Here is a 19,144-nt window from a genome sequence, read left to right on the forward strand (position 1 = left end):
CCAATCATGGAGCGTGAGAAAGTGGGATCTACAGAGAACAGTCAAAGCAATAAAGAATATGCACACATACTGTATTAGGTGTGTTTGACCTGAAGCAGTGCTACGCAGACCGATCCTTGTATGAGAAATTTGACTCAGTGGGAGAGAAACTATTTTTAACAAAATGATCATACTCAAATTTTAGAATCACTTTTATTTTTAATCCACTCATTGTACAAAAAAAAACAAAAAAAAAAAACACATGTGGTCTTGTAATACTTTACATAATCCTGCTATAATCAAACTGTACATTTTAGATGACACATATTTAGAATAAAAACAGCATGTAATCTCTTTAAACTCATTTCCCTTCACTGTGATCAGAAAACAAGCAGTGAAACACTATTTGTTTATAAATTAATGAAGAATAAGATATATATGGACCAAGGTGTGGGTTATATGATGTTTTTCAAGATGTAAGATCATCCATGAGACTCTTGTAGCTTTGTCTGAAGAGTGACTGTGTAAATCAGTGCTTTGTCTAAACTGTTTGTATGCAGTAAAATCCTAATCTTGTTGACTAGGCACAGAAGGAAGTCTTGTTGTGACTGAAACTGAAGCTGACTGGGAAAAGTACATCAGGTCAGGACAGTACACCACACTATTTCGTAAACGAGGATAACAAGAAAATTGAAAACTTAAACAAAGTAGTAAATTAATTTAATTCCTTTTTTGTAAATGTGGGACCCAAGCTAGCAGAGAATATTGAAAAACATAACTTAGGGCCACAGAATGGAGGGACAAGGGGGAGTAGAGTACTCCAATCAATGTTTCTTGGAGATGTTAGTGAAAATAAAATTCTATCTATAGTAAATGCATTAAAAAACAAGACATCTACAGATACGGATGGGTTAGATATGATCATTGTGAAAAAAAACATTGATTGTATTGTTAAACCTTTAAGTTACATATTTAATCTTTCATTTCAAACAGGGATCTTCCCTAATAGGATGAAGGTAGTAAAGGTGGTCCCACTATACAAAGACGGTGATAAGCATATGTTTACAAATTATAGACCAATTTTGTTATTATCTCAATTTTCTAAAGTCCTTGAAAAAAATTTTGTGCAAAAATTAGATGAATTTATTGAAAAAAAAAAAAAAAAACAGTTGTTAAACGAGAGTCAGTATGGAATCCGTTCAGGTAGATCTACAGCTTCTGCGACCATGAACATAGTTGAGGACATAGTAAATGCAACTGACAACAAGAAACACACAATAGGTGTGTTTATTGACTTAAAGAAAGCATTTGATACAGTTGATCATTCAATCTTGTTATCAAAGCTACAATTATATGGTGTGAGAGGAATAGTATTGGATTGGTTAAGTAGTTATTTGAACAAAAGACAACAGTATGTTCAGTATAGTAATAACAAATCCAATAATATGCAAATTAAATGTGGTATACCGAAAGGTTCAGTTTTAGGACCAAAATTATTTATACTTTACATTAATGACATTTGTGTTAAAACACACATTTCCTCTCAGGAAATGACTTAAATGAATTGGTAATTAGTATGGAACAAGAAATGGTTCAAGTGAAGGAATGGTTTGACATTAATAGGTTGTCATTAAATCTAAAGAAAACAAAGTTTATGATTTTTGGTAATAGAAAAAAATATGATAGTATTATACTATCAATAGCAGGAACAAACATAATGAAAGTTAGGGAAATTAGGTTTTTGGGTGTGCTATTAGATGAAGGGTTGACTTGGAAACCACATATATCATACATACAAAAAAAGATATCTAAGAGTATTTTTGTACTAAATAAGGTAAAATATGTGTTAGATTATAAGGCATTGAGAACTTTGTATTGTGCACTGGTGTTGCCCTACATCAGCTACTGTGTGGAGGTGTGAGGAAACACATATCAAAGCAATACAAAGTCACTCTTTCTATTACAAAAGAGAGTCATATGAATTATATTCAAAACAGATTATAGAGAGCACACAAATGCCTTATTTTTTGGTTCTAAATTGTTAACATTTAAAGAATTGGTCGAATTACGGACACTTATTGTTGTTTAAAGCAAAAAATAGATTATTGCCCACAAACCTTCAACACTTGTTTGTCCTTATAGAAAATGAAGGAAGAAGAAAGGGACATTTTAGGTATCAAACTGTAAGGACAACAGCAAAACAAATGTGTACTTCAGTGGTGGTAGTGAAAGTTTGGAATTCGCTACAAAATGAACTAAAGCAATGTAAAAATATATTTCAGTTTAAAAAAAGATTTAAAGCTGCGGTAGGTAACTTTTGACGCTCTAGCGGTTAATAAACAGAACTGCTTGCGTCTTGCGGAAGAACATCGTAGCCGGAACTACTTCTCTCTGTTTATGTCTATGAAGAATCACAAAGGTACTTGGTTACTCCGCCGCGGTACCCCCGAAGCAATCTAAAATAGTCCGAATATAAACACTTATTATAGGTGCACCCTAGTGATTCAGGACAAGCTAAAAACACGCTTTGGAAAATGGATTCATGGTGTACTCGCTTATTATATACATTTTTCTACATTTTGAACACAAACAAAGTTACGAACCGCAGCTCTGATTGGTTGATTTCTTACCGGGAGCGGTCTGTAACTGCAAATGGCAATAGGACCACTGGGAGGAGCCAGAGGAGCTTGATTTTTTCACAGATTAACTGTCTCATATTCTACTGTCAGGACATAATGACAGGTTTAACAAATATGTAAAAAATATATATTTACAAAAGTTACCTACTGCAGCTTTAAAGAGAAAACAATGGATTTGTATGAACACTTATAGAAATTGACGATGATGATGATGATGGTTGTGATCATGGTTTGCTTTTGCTTTGAAATCTGTTTTAGGTTGATGTTTTGGTTTCTAGTTTGTTTCATTTGTTATCGTCATGCATTGACGGGGACTTGATATGTTGAGGTTTTTTTTATTATTGTTGAGGGGGCAGGAAATATAAGATATTCTTCACCCTGCCTCCTTTTCATCATGGTTTTATAAATTATATATATGAGGATGATGAAGTAAGTTTTGTTGGAAAAAAATATCCATGAATGAAATAAACATTATCTATCAATCAATCAATCAATCAAACAAACGTTTGCCATTCTGAATGATATTCTATTGATGGACCATTAAATTAAAATCCAGACATCAGTGTTACACCTGAGAATAGGATATAACAAGTGGAAACAAAACAGAGACAAGGAAGGGAATAAATCTGAACAAAACCAAAAGGTGTGTGTGAGGTATTGTCCTGTATGAACTCATCATCAGTTCCAGTCATCTGATCATAGTTTTTTTGGGGACATTTTCATACACAGCTTCTATCTTTGTCTGCAAGGAAACACAGACACAATCAAGAACCTGTTGATATGATAAAAAAAAAAAACAACTGAACCGCAGCAGCTGCAGCTCAAGACCAGACTTCAGCACAGCTAACATGGCTTAACAACTTTGTTTGTGCATGTTTTTGTGTGTGTGTGTTTTTATAACAGAATAAATTACATATGATTTTAACATGTTTTAAATTAGGCCATAGACCAAATTATGGATTGGCTTTGGTGTAATATTCAAAAGCCTTCTTGTAGCTTAGCCTATAACTCCCTCTCACCACAAGAGGACGCCACTTCCCGTGGTGCCTATTGTCCTTGGCCATTTAAAGTGAAAGTGAAATGAAAGTGACATTCAGCCAAGTATGCTGACCCATACTCAGAGTTCATGTTCTGCATTTAACCCATCCAAAGTGCACACACCCAGAGCAGTGTTAATCATTTATGCTGCGGCACCCGGGCAGCAGCTGGGGGTTCGATGCCTTGCTCAAGGGCACCTAAGTCATGTTATTGGCGGCCTGAGATTCAAACCCACAACCCTAGGGTTAGGAGTCAAACTCTCTGACCACTAGGCCACGACTCCCACCACACTCCCACCACTCTACAAGCCTGGATTAATTCTAATGTTATTTGTTAGTGTTCATCATGGTATTGTGTCTCGTATTTTGGCTCTGTCTGCTCTTGTCCCTGTGATTTGTTCCTGTTTTGTTATTTGCCTTGTTGGCTTTTTGTTCTCATTAAAGATAATCTCCCTGCATTTGGACCCAGAGCTTGTTTCTTCCATGTTGCTTGGAAGAACAACAACAATAAAAATATTTTATTTATTTATTTTTTGGAAATTCTGTAATTTTGTTTTCTACGCTCTCAAATTCTCAGTCCTTCGCTTCCAAATCTAACATTACACTCAAAGCAGGGTTTAACGTTACCATTGGACCCTTATTTCTCTAGACTGGCAGTTCTTTCTAGAAAATAAATCGGTGTATCTAAAATGTAACGTTGGATTCCTGCTCAGTGATCACTTAAACAGAATATTGACAGCTGGCAGATTTCAGATTTCCGCAAAACTACAGGTAATCAAGATAATGACAATACAGTTTTGTCCATTTAATATTATTAACAATATATCTCATTGATATTATTGATAGTTCTAGTTAAAGACTGTTGTGAATAGCTCATAATATTAGCGGTGTGGTGATGTCTCTAGTTTTAAAACTTTTGGGGAAGTTGTGTATGATTTTCATCATTAGACACCACACCACAGTTGTGATGTATGCCTGTCTTTTACTAGAACCAGCAGCAGAACATATAACTTGGACATAAGCGATCTGTGACATGATACGTTTATCTTGATTATCATGAAATCAAGTTTAAATGTATGTTGGGTTATACTCACATACTAATATGAAAGCAGAAGAATAATTTAACGTTTAAAGGCAATCCATGAATTATAGTGGTCATGAACTGCTTTTTTTATTTTGTTCTCTGAGGTCCACTTATAATGTTATCAAGATTTTTACATAAAACACATCGTAATTTAGGCCTGTTTTTAACCCCCTCATCAGAACGCTCTGTTTGAACAGGTGTGCAGGGTTGTATACTCTGAAGTAAACATGCACTGATGTGATTGACTAACAGCTGTGTATGTTAGACAGAATACATTCTTCATAGATGGACACTGCTGTGGTTTTGTTGAAAAATGCATAAATAACTCAATGCATATCAAACAATCACGGTCTGTAAGAAAAGGCAAAGCAATAGTGAACACTGTCAGATCCAATTGTGCTTTGTTTGTAAATGTATCCAGGTTAAAATTAAGTAAACAAAGGACCGAGTTCTTACTGACGCGGTCTGGATCTTCATTAAAATTAAAGTTTATTCACTCTTATCTAACTGGGATCAGAGAGAAAGCCGCGCAAACATTGTTTTCCCACAACCTTGCACTGCACAGCCTGTGCATCTTTATCATCTGGTTTCTGCGTGGACCTGAGCATTCGGCTCTCTCATAAACTCTACATGCGTGAATTGGTAGGCGGGGCTAAACAGGCAGTGATGTAGAAACAGGTGTTGATCTTTTTCTGTGGAGGCGGTGTTTATCTACATTATTGCATCATAGAGTACACAGCAAAATCTCCAGTGTTAATTTAACACTCTGAGTGTGGACTCATATAAACACTGAAGCAGTGTTAAAAGTAACACTAAAGCAGAGTTTAATGAGATAATTAAGAAGTTAATTGAGTTATGATTGAGCATTATTGAAGACACCTGATGTTAACAGCAGACTCACCAAATGAGAAAATCACAATTTGTGTGTCACCATTATAGTGGTCAGTGTTTGCTTTAGTTGGGATCTTGGCTTGTAACTTTTTAATTTTCAGATTTGTTTGGCAAGCCAAGAGCAAAAGTCATCGGGTGATGATGATTATGCTTTAATGTTGACCTGAGTTACTGAACTAATTTACAGTGTTTTCTCGAAATATTTCTCCATTATTGATTGTAACAGCTTTGATTCCACAATGAAAGCGTCTGCATTTTCGATTCATTTTGTAGCCATCTCTTGCAAGTGATTCTGATTATTATTTTTTTTTTTTATTAAAGATTCTTTGTTTTAGGCACACACAGATAACAAGAATCAGCATATGAATATCAACAAAATTTTTGCTCAGCAAAAATAAAATATAGTTAGAATAAAAAGTTAAAGACAGTTCAGCTCATAATTTATTCATACCGCAATGCATGATGGGAGCCATGGATGAGTTTTTATTGGCTACAACATGCTTTTTTGATGGTCACCGTTGTTGTGATGCTCACGCTGATTCTTGATGTCTGTGTATCTAAACTAAAGAAATTTTTCTTTATGTAGAACTAACTTTTAAAAACATGTCATATTATGCCAAAAATGCTGAATTACTATCTTGTTTTTGCACTTAATTTATGTATACTTTAAAAAAAACCTGAACTCATGCATTCAGGTCACTCCATGACGATTAGTTCAAACCACAATCAACAGCACACATGATTGCCTTTGCTCTGGTCTGTATGTTATAATTCTGTTACCACAGCAACACAAAGTCTAAAGTAAACATCTGAAGGTTCAAGATCCCAACTAAAGCAAACACTGACCACTATAATGGTGACACACAAATAGCTTGTTAACATCAGGTGTCTTCAATAATGCTCAATCATAACTCAATTAACTTCTTAATTATCTCATTAACTTCAACTCTGCTTCAGTGTTACTTTTAACACTGCTTCAGTGTTTATATGAGTCCACAGACTCCACACTCAGAGTGTTAAATTAACACTGGAGATTTTGCTGTGTAGAACATTCCACAATCTGTCGTGTTGGCAGACTGCCTTCAATATAATCAGTTTTTAGACTAATGAGAAAGTTTTGAGTTCGGAAACTTACAGGATGTTTTGAATGTACAATGACCTTTTATATGTCAAAGATCAATGGAATTTTGGTTTCAATGAGAGAATCGACCCTACACAGCAAATTCGGTGGTGTTAAAATTTCAGTGTAAGGTCTTCTGGTGTTACAGTGTTCAAATAAAAGTGTACATTTAATGTAATAAACACCAGCTTGTGTGAAATGGTGCCCCCATGTGGTGCAATATTTTGGTGTTGCGCTTCCAAACACCTGTCCAGTGTTAATTATACATACGGGAACTTGAAGTAATTGAAGCAATGCAGTCCGCATTTGGCAATCTACCCTGTTTGGAAAAAATGGCGGCTCTTTCGGTGGAAGCGTGCGATTGAAAGCAAAACACAAAAGTAAGATCTAGAATCTTAACTTTTAACATTTTGTTTTAATACAACTACATACATCTAATTGATATGCAGAGTTTGTTTTAATAAGTTCTGTTTCAGTGAGACGGAAAGTAAACTAGCTTTTGTGAGTCAGATTAATAGCCTGGCAGGCTGTATATTGTAATTTTAGTAAAATCTAAAATGTCTAAACATCAGAACTGCGTTATGTATTGTATACATATGGCTTTATTTTTTTTTGGTCGGATTAATTAAATTTTATAGGCATTTTGGGCGCGAAGATCTACACCGGTTCAGTGTTTATTTTACATACGGGATATTTTCAGTCGTTGTGTTGGTCTCATTTGAAAGAAACGAGAACCGCGCTTGAAGCACAAGTACACAGTTCTGGTATTTTCTCTATTCCGTACAAGATAAAACTACAGGTAAGACTTACGAACCTGATTATGTTTGTTTTAATCAATTAAATGACGACCAATCTATTTTAGAAAGGAGTTTCATCGATATAGTAATGTTGTCACCGCCATTTTAAAAACGTTAAATATTTCTAAAGTCTTGCATATTCTCCTCCCGAAAAAATACTGTAGAACATTCATTTATTTGAATATATGTGGTGAGTGTGTAAAAGTATACTTGTTAAAAGGTTATTATAGAAGATACCCATTTCTGAAGCAGCGCAATTGAATGTTAAAACTGTAACGTTAAACATTCTGCATTTTTGTAACTTATTTTGTACATTTTGTAATTGTTAGTGAAAACTGAAAATTGAAACTGAAATAGTGAAAATTTCATATATGGCCTTAGGCTGTTTTTTTAATCGAATAATTTCAATTTGTGTAGAAACTTTGGCGCGAAGATCAACTCTGGGTCAGTGTTATTTTACATACGGGCCATTTCAGTCAAATTGTTGGCCATTTGAAACACCGCGCTTGAAGCACACAGTTATGGTCTTTTCTCAAATCAGTGCAAGATAAAGCCACAGGTAAGACTTACAATCTTGATTATGTGTGTTTTGATAAGTAAAATGATTTATATTGTTTCATACTGAATGTGAACTAATTTCTGATACAAAGATAGCGCTCATCACTTTTTTTAATTTATATGCCTAGTTTAATATAGGAATGTTTTTTTTTTAAACTTGTGTCTTTTTGTTTTGAAGCAAAACATCGACAGTATGCTGTTTAAAGTGCAGTACCAACATCACAGAAAGTACATAAAGCTTACTGGATCGTCTTATGATTCTGTAATCAAGGATGGTAAGTGCTCCTGAATGGTGATATCTTGCTAATAATTGTAATATGGTTTATATGCATTTCATTGTTAATAACAAATCTTTTCTTTAAGTCTTTTCCCACTTCGATGCTCACAGATATTTTCTTTTATGAATATATGATGGAACAAGAAAAACTTCTATTTTATATTCATTATTTCTTTTTGACACCTCTTAAATGTGGGTAGGTTAGGTTACTTAAAAAGTAACTGCCCCAGATCAGATTCAGGAATTTTGTCTATTGCTGTACATTGTACACTTCAAAATCACAGAAAAATCTGAATTTGAGGGAAATGGTTAACTATTTTTTTGCATGATGGATAAGCTCTTTTATTTAAATCTATTTTTCTGTTCACATATTTCTGTTCTGTAATTTCCATTTTGTCTTTCCAGTCAAGCAGAAGTTTGACATCTCCACAGATCGTAAGGTTTATTTAGCTGATGAGACTGGAACAGAAGTAGATGAAGATGTTTTTGCTGACATAATTGAGCAAAAGCCTGACACTCTCTGGATGGTAGTTGATGCTGTGGCTGTAGCAGGTATGAAAATATGTAATTGTATATGTATTTATATGTGTATATATGCTTTTGTTCTAAATTTCTACTTGATTTTAAGACTCCCCTGCACACACAAGCTATCCATCTTCAAATAAGACCAATACACCATCACTTAATTCAGTTGCATCATCGTCAGACACACAGCCATCAGACAGCGATGGTCCTTTCTTTCCACCTAAAAGAGCTCGTTGTGATGACCATTTGCAAGAAGCTAAGGAGGTAATATATGTGCTTTTGCTATCTACATGTCACCTGCCGATGAACTTGTGGGGTTGCAGGCTTGTCGTAATCCTACTAAAATGTCAGTGTTATTTCTTAGAGGATTTTACAATATCTTTTTGTTTGGTTTTTAAGCTTGTGAAAAGTGTTTTAGAAAAAAAGCCTGCTGGGGAGAAGATATTTCAGGAATACGAAACAACTGGGAAAATCACAGATTCCACAAGACGGATTCTTGTGAACGCATTAGTTGGAGACATGATTGATAAATATGGGTAGGTAAAGGATGTTTTTCCCCATTCCTCGGTTTAAAAATTAACCATTCAAACTAATCAATTAAGCACACTTAATTATCAAATGTAACATGTAGCGTTTTTTTGTTTGTTTACTTAGGAGTATTCCACCTAAGGACATCAGAGTTAAATATGCAGTTGGGATTGTGACTCTGTTTCCCTCTCTCAAGGATCCCTATTCCAGAAAAGGCTATGTGAGTTCTCTATTTTACTGTTAAAATGAATTTCTTTTTAGTAGGATTGCATGTTAATATTGGCATGCTATGATTATCACTACTTTTTAGAGTGTCTCTTGTGGTCTGTTTATATATTTCATTTATAAATGTAAAACTGGCTTTCATGTAAGTGTTGTAATATTAAATGTATTGCTTATATTGTAGGAACACTTCTATGATGCAGAAGGTAACTCCGGATATATAGCATGGAGACTGAAGACAGTTCAACGTAACAACCGTTGCAGCAGAACCACTTCTGATGATAAATGTGAGAGGAGGGGTCCTCGAACCGAAAGAGTGTTTTCCACAACAGAAAAGCAGCTAGAAGGAGATCGCTGTCAAGAAGCCATTTCATTTTTGAAACATTGTTCGGATCCAGAACAAGTGACTGCAAAGATGAAATCTACTTTCCAGTTTCGCCAAAAAATGATCCATGATCCTGAAAAATCCTCATCTGTTCTTTCCTTATTTCCAAGGTTTCTTGACACAAAAGGACTTGTAAGTGTTGCACACAATAGGTTGTTGTTATTCAAAATTGAATGGACTATTTAGCTGCAACACTTGGTAATGTAACTAATTATTTTCTTGCTTTTAACTGTATACAACTTTAGGTGCTTCAAGACTTTGAGTTACTATTTGGAGTGGAGACTGCATCTAAACTTCTGGAGAAGTGGGACTCTACTCTGAAGCCAAAAACCTCACCCAGTCACTGCTTTTGAGTTGTCTGATTCAGTCTGCAGAACACTGCAACACCACTCAAGGAGGTACAGTCAGTTCATTATGTATACTAATCAAGAGCAAGGATAATCATTTTGAGTGTATATAAAATAACATGTATATTGGTAAATGATTACCGTATGTAGACTGGTTTGGTTTGCATTTTCTTTTTTTAATTTAGACTGGGACAGTGATATGTCTTCCCTGTTATTGCTGGTGTATCTCCTGCCTCCACCTTCTAGTGGAAATAAGAAGTCTGTCAAGATCAGTGTGCAAAATGCTTTGGATCGCGTAGTAAGATTTCACAAGGTATACTTTTAATGTTATGTAGAACTTCACGTAATTCCTAGAATGTTTGTTAATGTGTAGGTGTACATTAATCTAAATGGGTTCTTTTTATTTTTTTATTTTTTTTTCAGTCCTGTTGCAGTTTTGAAGAAGTCCTTGGATCAACACAGACAACACAGCCCTACATCTTGGCAGTTGGCACTTCGAAGAGTAGCATCCATGACTACTACATTGCTGTGGATGAGCGGCTCATCCCCTGCATGGCTAAGTCCTCTCTCTCAGCTTTTGATGAACTTTTTAAAGTTCATTATGTGTTTGGCATTTCATATGATGCCGCTTTGCACAATATGTTTACCTTTCTTCAGACCACGATTTACAACATTGATGTAGGCATTACCCGTGAAAGCCCACGAGTCGGAGATCTTCGAGCCAAGATTCTTAATTAAGTGTTGTTACACCATCATCTTTAAAACATGTTCAGGTGCTTTGTTTGCAAGTTGAATTTTGATACAGTTACAGAGTTAATTCGCCATCTCAAGATTACTCATTCTATTTTTCCTGGCAGAAAGTTACAGTTGGTATGCGATCAGGATGGGTGTTGTCAAAGATTTGTTACATTCTCTGGCTTTAGAAAACATATCCAATGTAGACACAACAGTAAAAGCTCTGAAATGCATTCATTAGAACCTCCCTCTAGTCCCTCTGTCGTGCAGTCCTCCAGCACAGTTTCAGAAAACCCAAGCACAAGTGGTCATGAGAGAACATTGCGAACCCAAGAAATGTGTGCATCTCTAATTGCAAAACTGCAGAGTAGTGGAGTACCCACCAATGTAGTTACATCAGTGGCTGAAAATATGGAGGAACTTGTGTATGAATTGCACTCAAACATTAAAGAGGATGTTGTTAAGTTGATTGAAACTGATGAACACAGGAACGCTATTGAAGAATATTTTGACAGTCTTGAGAATCCCTTCTCTAAGTTCACAACAGAAACAAAATGGAAAAAGTATTTCTTTGAGACTTGGGGTGTTGTAGAACCAGTTGAAATACCTTTAGGACAGAGATATGACACTAGGCGAAATACAGCTACAGGTACATACGATCAGGTGCCAGTCACTGATAAATTTGTATATGTTCCTTTATTGCAGACTTTAAGTTTCATGTTCCGAAATGAAGAAATCCATAAACATTTTGTACAGCCAAGTGAGGAGAGAGAAATTTTAAGAGAGTTTTGTGATGGTAGCTATTTTAAAGAGCATTCCCTTTTTTCCAAAGAAAATAAGTCTCTTCAAATACAACTTTTTTATGATGATTTTGAAACCTCAAATCCTCTGGGATCCAAACATGGCATGCATAAGGTTGGGAGTATGTATTTTGTTTTGAGAAACCTGTCTCCTAAGGTCAACTCTGCCCTAATGAATATCCATCTTTTGGCACTTTTTCACACACAAGATGTCCAGCGGTATGGCTTAAATGCAATCCTGGAACCTATTGTGCGTGATATTAAAATTCTTGAGAGTTCTGGAATTAAGTTGCCACTCTCTGAAGAACCAATACGTGGAACAATAGCTCAAGTAACTGGTGATAATCTGGGGGTGCACACACTCTTTGGGTTTGTACAGTCATTTAGCGCAAACTACTTTTGCAGGTTTTGTCTAATTGATAAGCTTTCTTCTCAGACCATTTTCTTTGATGACCATCCAGACATCATACTGCGTGACAGAGTTTTACATGCTGAGCACTGTCAAAGTCTTCTTACTGATGATGCTTCACAGTCATCATTTGGTGTCAAAAGAACATGTTTACTTAATGAGTTGGAGTATTTTAATATTTCTGAAAACTATGCAGTGGATATCATGCATGACTTGCTAGAGGGAGTAGCACAGTTCGAGATGAAGTTGCTTTTTGATTATCTGTCGGAGAGCAAAGTTGTGTCCTTACAGTCTGCGAGCAACAGAATTTACTCATTTAACTATGGTTATGTTGAACGTAAAAACCGACCTACCATGATTAAATTTGAACAACCTGGGAATGGGTTGGGTCTCAATGCCATCCAGACATTTTGCCTCATTAGAAATCTGCCACTGATTTTTGGAGATCTGGTTGAAGTAGGAAATAAGCACTGGAGGTTACTGCTGCTTCTACTGCAGATAATAAATATAGTTTTTTCTCCAGTCATCTCGAATGGAATGACCGTTTATCTGAAACATTTGATCTGTGAACACCACACGCTGTTCAAACAACTCTATCCAAGAAATCTTATTCCCAAGCATCACTTCATGATCCACTATCCCCGATGCATCAGGAAGATAGGCCCGCTTGTTCATGTTTGGGGGATGCGCTACGAGGCAAAACACCGCTTTTTTTAAAAAAAGTGTAAAAAATTTCAAAAACATTACCAAGTCATTAGCACTTAAACATCAGATGGCTATCGCATATCACTGGGAATCTCAGCCTTTCAAGAGTATAGAGTGTGGACCTGTAACAAGCATTCAGCTTTGTAACTTGCTGGATTGTGAACTGATTGCAGAAAAACTGCAACTTGACATTGACTGTTTTGTTAATACTCTTTCTTGGATTTCTTGTTTTGGGACGGAATACCGCTCTGGACTTCTTGTTTGTTCAGAATTGAAAGATGATATCCCTGTCTTCAGTAAAATTACAGACATATTTGAATTCAATGGTCAGCATTTTTTGTTGACTTCTGATTTTGAAACTGTATGTTTTGTTGAACATCTTCACTCATTTCAAGTCCAAGAGGGGCTTTGCAGGAAAGTTTCCCTTTTGAATGTTGAAACCTTGCGTTTCTTTAAACCTTTTGACCTTCAAACATCGTATGGATTTCAGCAAAATGATCTTTATATTGTTCCGTTACATGTTTTACTATAGTCCTGTTCCTTGTAGTTTGTACTTTTATCATTTTAATACAATACATATTTAAATGTGTATGTTGTCATATAGTAATATGAAATTGCACAAATGACTGAAATTCATAGTTATACAAATTTAAATGATTTGTTCTTTTAAATTGATCTAATTGTTTTTTTTTTAAACTGCAAATTGACATTTTGACCTTCAAATATCATACGGATTTCAGCAAAATGACCTTTTTATATTGTTCAGATACATGTTTTGCTGTAAAGCACTTTTTTCCCAGAGTGCTTTAGTGCTCAGGTCTTTGAATTTGTCTGTTCCTTGTAGATTGTACTTTTAATATTTTAATACAATGCAATACACGTTTAAGTGTGTATGTTGTCATTCGGTAATATGAAATTGCATAGTCATACAAAAGATTGTTCTTTTTACTGCTGGGTTACACTGTTTTTATGCATGCTGTACTAATTGTGTTTGTAAACACAACATTCGTTGCATTTCTTTGTGACCTGTTGAATTTGAGAAAATAAATCCAATTGGTTTGAAAGTTTGTTTTTTTTTTGTGATCGGTTTATTTTATATATATATATATATATATATATATATATATATATATATATATATATATATATATATATATATATATATATATAATTTTTTCATTTCCAGAGTGTTGAAAGCACAATTAATCTTTGTACATTTTTAGAATAAACCCATGTGGTAGGTATTTTACTCCGTAAGTGTAAAAAATAACCCTTTGAATCGGTGTATAATACACTCTTGCAGAGAGTAATACACAGTGTACACTAGAGTGTATTGTACACTTTTGGTGTAAAACAATGTACACTGTGGAGGGGTATATATTTAACACTTTTGAAAGTGTTACTTAAACACCAGGCTGGTGGGACCTATATATACACCAGAGAAGTGTAAAATGTACACTTGTGGAGTTAAATGAACACTGGGCAATTTGCTCAACCACAAAGCTCTTAAAAAGAGCCCAATCAATTAATTTGCCCCGCTGTTCCTGTTCTAAGCATATTGACAAATTGAGAAAAATATGTTTGGTATAGAGAAAATGTAAAAGACTGCGTTAATGGTATGAAAAACAGATGAGATTAAAGTGAAAGGTGAAAGTGAAAGTCTGCTAACATTCTGGCTGAAACGTATCATCTGCATTTTATATGCTATTTTTTTCAGGTCTGTAAAATGAACATGGTCCAGCACAATGGAGAAACATATGTTAGTATTTACACTAAGGTGCAGAGCATAACTTTTGAACTTTGAACTTTTGACTGTTGGGCTCACAGATCAGCCACGTCTGTTCATGGACGGTCCATGAACCGTCTGATACTGCAAACGTCAATCAGACTAACTGCAACAACACAGTCAACATAATCAGTCATTATCTTACCGTTCTTCCTGTTGGTTTACACAACGCTGAAAGAGTTCTGTCTTCCTGTCGTGTCAAGACTGCATTAACAATGATCACAGAATGACTAAGTGTGAAATCATGTTTAGAAATATATATTTGATTCAAATGCATTCACTGTAGTTAATATTTGTAGTTTAAAAAGTTAAATCCTGACCTGTTTTTCTGTATTTTTTGCAGATGCAGCCCATCACAACTACAACTACAATCAGAGATCCAGCAGCAGCAGAAATCAGCATTATGTACAATAAAGGTAAACCCTGATCTGTAAAGGACAAAATGACTCTATCAGTCTAATCTCAAACAAGACTGAGGTCTTGATGGTGGCTTATTTTTGTATCAGTAACAGAGATCAGCTCAGTAATTAATCATTAATAACACCACTGTCATACCTGATTGAATCTGACAGAGTTGAGTGATGTTGAGATGTGTGGTCTGGTTTCTGATGGGATTGTTGATCACACAGCTGTAGCTGTTTTTCTCCTGATATTCCACCTCCAGAGGTAGAGAGAGACTGATGCTGAGATCAGACACACTGATGCTGGACAATAAACTGTTTCCTTTGTACCAGGAGAGAGTCACATGACTCACATTCACCACTGAACACAACAATGAACAATATGATGAAGATGAAGATGACGAAGATTGTGAAGAGTTACTGCTGATGACAGGAACAGACAGACGAGCTGAAAACACTATAAGATAAAAATAAACTTTAACTCATTCAATGAATGTTTATTGTACATAGTTAATGAAACAAGAGTATTTGGAGCACACAATAATGACGTCTCTCACTCTCCGAAGAAAAGGTAAACAATTTGTCACTTGGGCAGGTTGTCATCTTTGTACCCAAAGAGTCCATAATGGTACCTTAAAGATACTTAGTAATACCTAAAGTGAACACATTAGTACCTAAGAGCTACAAAACTGTACCTTTTGAAAGGGTACCGCCCCAGTGACAGCTTTTGTACCTTTTTTTCTGAGAGTGTACTCACCATAGACAGAAACGTAGAATTGTTTTGTTAAAAGATTTGCTCCATTTATCAGTAGTTTATAAAGTTCAGCGTGTTCAGTTCTGGTGTTTGTGATGGTCAGAGATCCAGTCTGATGATCCAGCTTCAGTCTGTCTCTGAATCTCCCGTCAGGACTGTCATACGTGGAGAAGATTTGTTTGTTTCTATTCATGTACCCTATGAGGGACGTTTCAGATGTTCCATACGCCCACACTGTTTTGCAGTCTCTGCATTCAGAAATGTCATTTTGTAAAGTGACTGAATCTCCTTCAGTCACTGACACTGACTCGCCAAACACACCTGAAGAACATGAATGTGGACAGATGAAAGCTTTCTCTACTTTATAAAGCCTGAAATCAGCTGTAGATCAAGTGAACAACATCCAAAACAGCGGAAGATATTTAGGGTCTTAAACATTAATATTAAAATCAGTGTGGGAAGTTACACAATTTACATGAAAAAAAATTCCACTTCCAAATGTCACATTTAACTAAATGTATTAATTAATTCCCAGTTCTTTGTAATTTGTTCCAAACATTTACTAGACATTTGTGAGTGAAAACTATATATTTTATCATAAAATTAGATTTCCTTAATTCACTCTGGATTGACACACTTTATCCTGTGAATTTTCATGAATTCTGTAGCTGTGTATGATTACTGCTGAAGTATTTTAAAAAATATTTCTGAGAAAATGCTGAAGCCCTTGTAACCCTTGAAATTACTATGTGATATCAAAAAAATTTCTGATTTTGGAAAGCAGCTTAGTTTAGGTTTTAGTTTATAACTTACCAGTCAGATGGCACCAGCACAAACAGAAGAAAATAATCACGTAAAACATTTCTTCAACAGTTTAGTGAACAGTCTGAACTAAGACTTCACTCAACCTGTTAATTTGCTTTGTTAGTCCTCTTCCAGCAAAGTTTGACCCTCATAATGCAGATTTATATTTAGTAAATATATATATATATATATATAAAAATACTGAGAAATACTAAGTTAAAACAGTACAGTACCAGTGTAATGGCTTTACTTCTGATTCAAACTGAAAGTGGTTGTGGTGGGTTTTATTTGAAATGTAGGTCAAGGGGCTTCTTCCTGTCCTGCAGCTGTCTTTTATGATTCTTTTATAAAATCAGTTTGATCATATTAAGACCAAGATAAAGATTAAGATGGAGGCACATTCACATCACAAGGCTCAGCGTCTCTCCAGCTTTTGCAATTTTGCAGTATTATTCCTGCTCATCTTGGGTCTGTTCGTACTGAACAGCTTTGCTTTAACATCCTACACCCGATGGAAGCTTTTGGATATCGGTAAGGACTTTTCCAACAGTTTTATCACCAATCTTTTGACTCATCCCTGAGATCGCCAGAACACCCGAGACTACGCACTCTACCCGGCCAGGCGGAAGTGCTTGCAAGCGGCGTCGAGATCATAAACAAAGGGCGGGGGAAGTGCAGAGGTCTAAGAGCTAAGCTAAAGCTAACACCGCTCCGGCTCTCTTTACCCAGCATTTTCCTCGCTAATGTGCGGTCACTGGTGAACAAAATTGATTAGTTACGACTTCACATCCCTACAGTAAGAGACTTTTGGACTGCAATGTAATGGTTTTCACAGAAACATCACTACACAGGGACGTACCCAATAATGCTATTGAGCTAGCTTGATGCTACACGCTCCAGGCAGATAGAACGGCAGATGACTCTAGCAAGACAAGAGGTGGTGGATTGTGCTTTTATGTCAACAAAGCTTGGTGTACGAACACTGTCATTGTTGGGAGACACTGCTCAGCTAACCTAGAGTTTCTCATGGTTAAATGTAGACTGGCGACAGACGATTGGAATAAAATGCGCACAGATACATTTTGTCATCCGAAGGAGAGTGCTGTGAAAGAACTGCACCTACCCCCACCTCTGGCGCGTCGACTTCCACCACGAACTGACGTGAGGAATCAGGGGCAATCCGAATGAGATCCGAAAAACAAAGTGGATCTTGAGTTTGGTAAATGCAGCTTTGACTACACTAGACCACCTGAACGCCGTTCGGGAAATCAAGGTCGTAAAAATTGACGAAACCCCAGAAAGCTCTCTAGGGCCTTACAGGAATCTAGACTTGGCCAATCTACCATGCGATCCTTGTGCATTCCCTCGGATGAGATGATGTAACCTAGGAAAGGAACAGACTGCACATGAAATGCGCATTTCTCCACCTTGACAAAAAGCCCATTCTCTATCAACCTCTGGCGCACTCATCTGGCAGATGGCAGAAAGTTCTTGTCCGTTCAGTGTGCTGACAGAAATCGTATGAGGAAGGGGGGTGATTGAAATAAGAATGTGAAAAGCAAGTGATTTGTCCATGAAATTACCCTCCGCCTCCGCCTCCATCTCCACAGTCTCTTAAAAAATGTCCAGATCCTCCATAGTAGAGGCAGAGTCCCTTCATCCTCCACCTCTCTCTCTCCTCCTGGGAAAGCCAAGCTCTACTAACCTGCATGGGTTTATGATCAAATATTGGAAAAACCGCATTACCGCTGCTGGTTCTGTGATGCTCCAGGAACTTGGAAACCACTGTCGGACAAGTACGCCTCTCTAGTCGCTGTAACCGTGCATCCACCCGAAGCGCCAGTCGGCCAACCCATGCAGGAACATGTCCAACTGCGCCTCCTTGTTCCATTTGCCCTCTTCCACTAGGGTGCGTAACTCGATCGAATAGTCTGAAATGGGTCTCTCCCCCTGACGAAGCTCAGCGAGTTGACGGGTTGCCTCACGTCCAGCCACCACGCAGTCGAAGACCCGTCTCATCTCCTTGGAGAGTGCTTGGAATGAGGCACAGCAGGGATCTTGATTCTCCCACACCGTTGTTCCCCACTGAGCCGCATGTTATGAATGCAGCATTATAACCAGGGCCATCTTTGACTGCTCTGTGGCGAACGTGAGTGGCTTTAGAGAGAAGAACAGAAAGACTCAGTAATGCAAGTTCATGATCCAATTCGTGAACAGGTGATTCTTTTGAGTAAATCTTTTTAAATAATCATTTATTTTGTTGAACAAAGGTGCTGAGATGCAGGGCTCGTAAAATCACTAGCCCGACGTCCCAGGGCTATTTTGTTTTCCAGTCAGGCTCCAAAATATATCACCCCCTGC

At 36.5% G+C, this 19,144-nt stretch overlaps 1 protein-coding gene across 1 annotated transcript; it reads left to right on the forward strand.

Moving 5' to 3' along the window:
* The first annotated feature begins 8,183 nt into the window (after nt 1–8,183).
* On the forward strand, nt 8,184–10,395 carry LOC113078538 (uncharacterized). Its single transcript, XM_026250834.1, has 7 exons — nt 8,184–8,380; nt 8,788–8,934; nt 9,011–9,171; nt 9,307–9,443; nt 9,562–9,655; nt 9,842–10,174; nt 10,288–10,395. Exons 1-7 carry the CDS (start codon nt 8,299–8,301, stop codon nt 10,393–10,395), a joined length of 1,062 nt encoding a protein of 353 aa, XP_026106619.1. The 5' UTR covers nt 8,184–8,298.
* Nucleotides 10,396–19,144: the final 8,749 nt, after the last annotated feature.

This window comes from Carassius auratus, unplaced genomic scaffold (genome assembly GCF_003368295.1).
Source record: "Carassius auratus strain Wakin unplaced genomic scaffold, ASM336829v1 scaf_tig00025933, whole genome shotgun sequence".
In the NCBI taxonomy this organism is placed as follows: domain Eukaryota; kingdom Metazoa; phylum Chordata; class Actinopteri; order Cypriniformes; family Cyprinidae; genus Carassius; species Carassius auratus.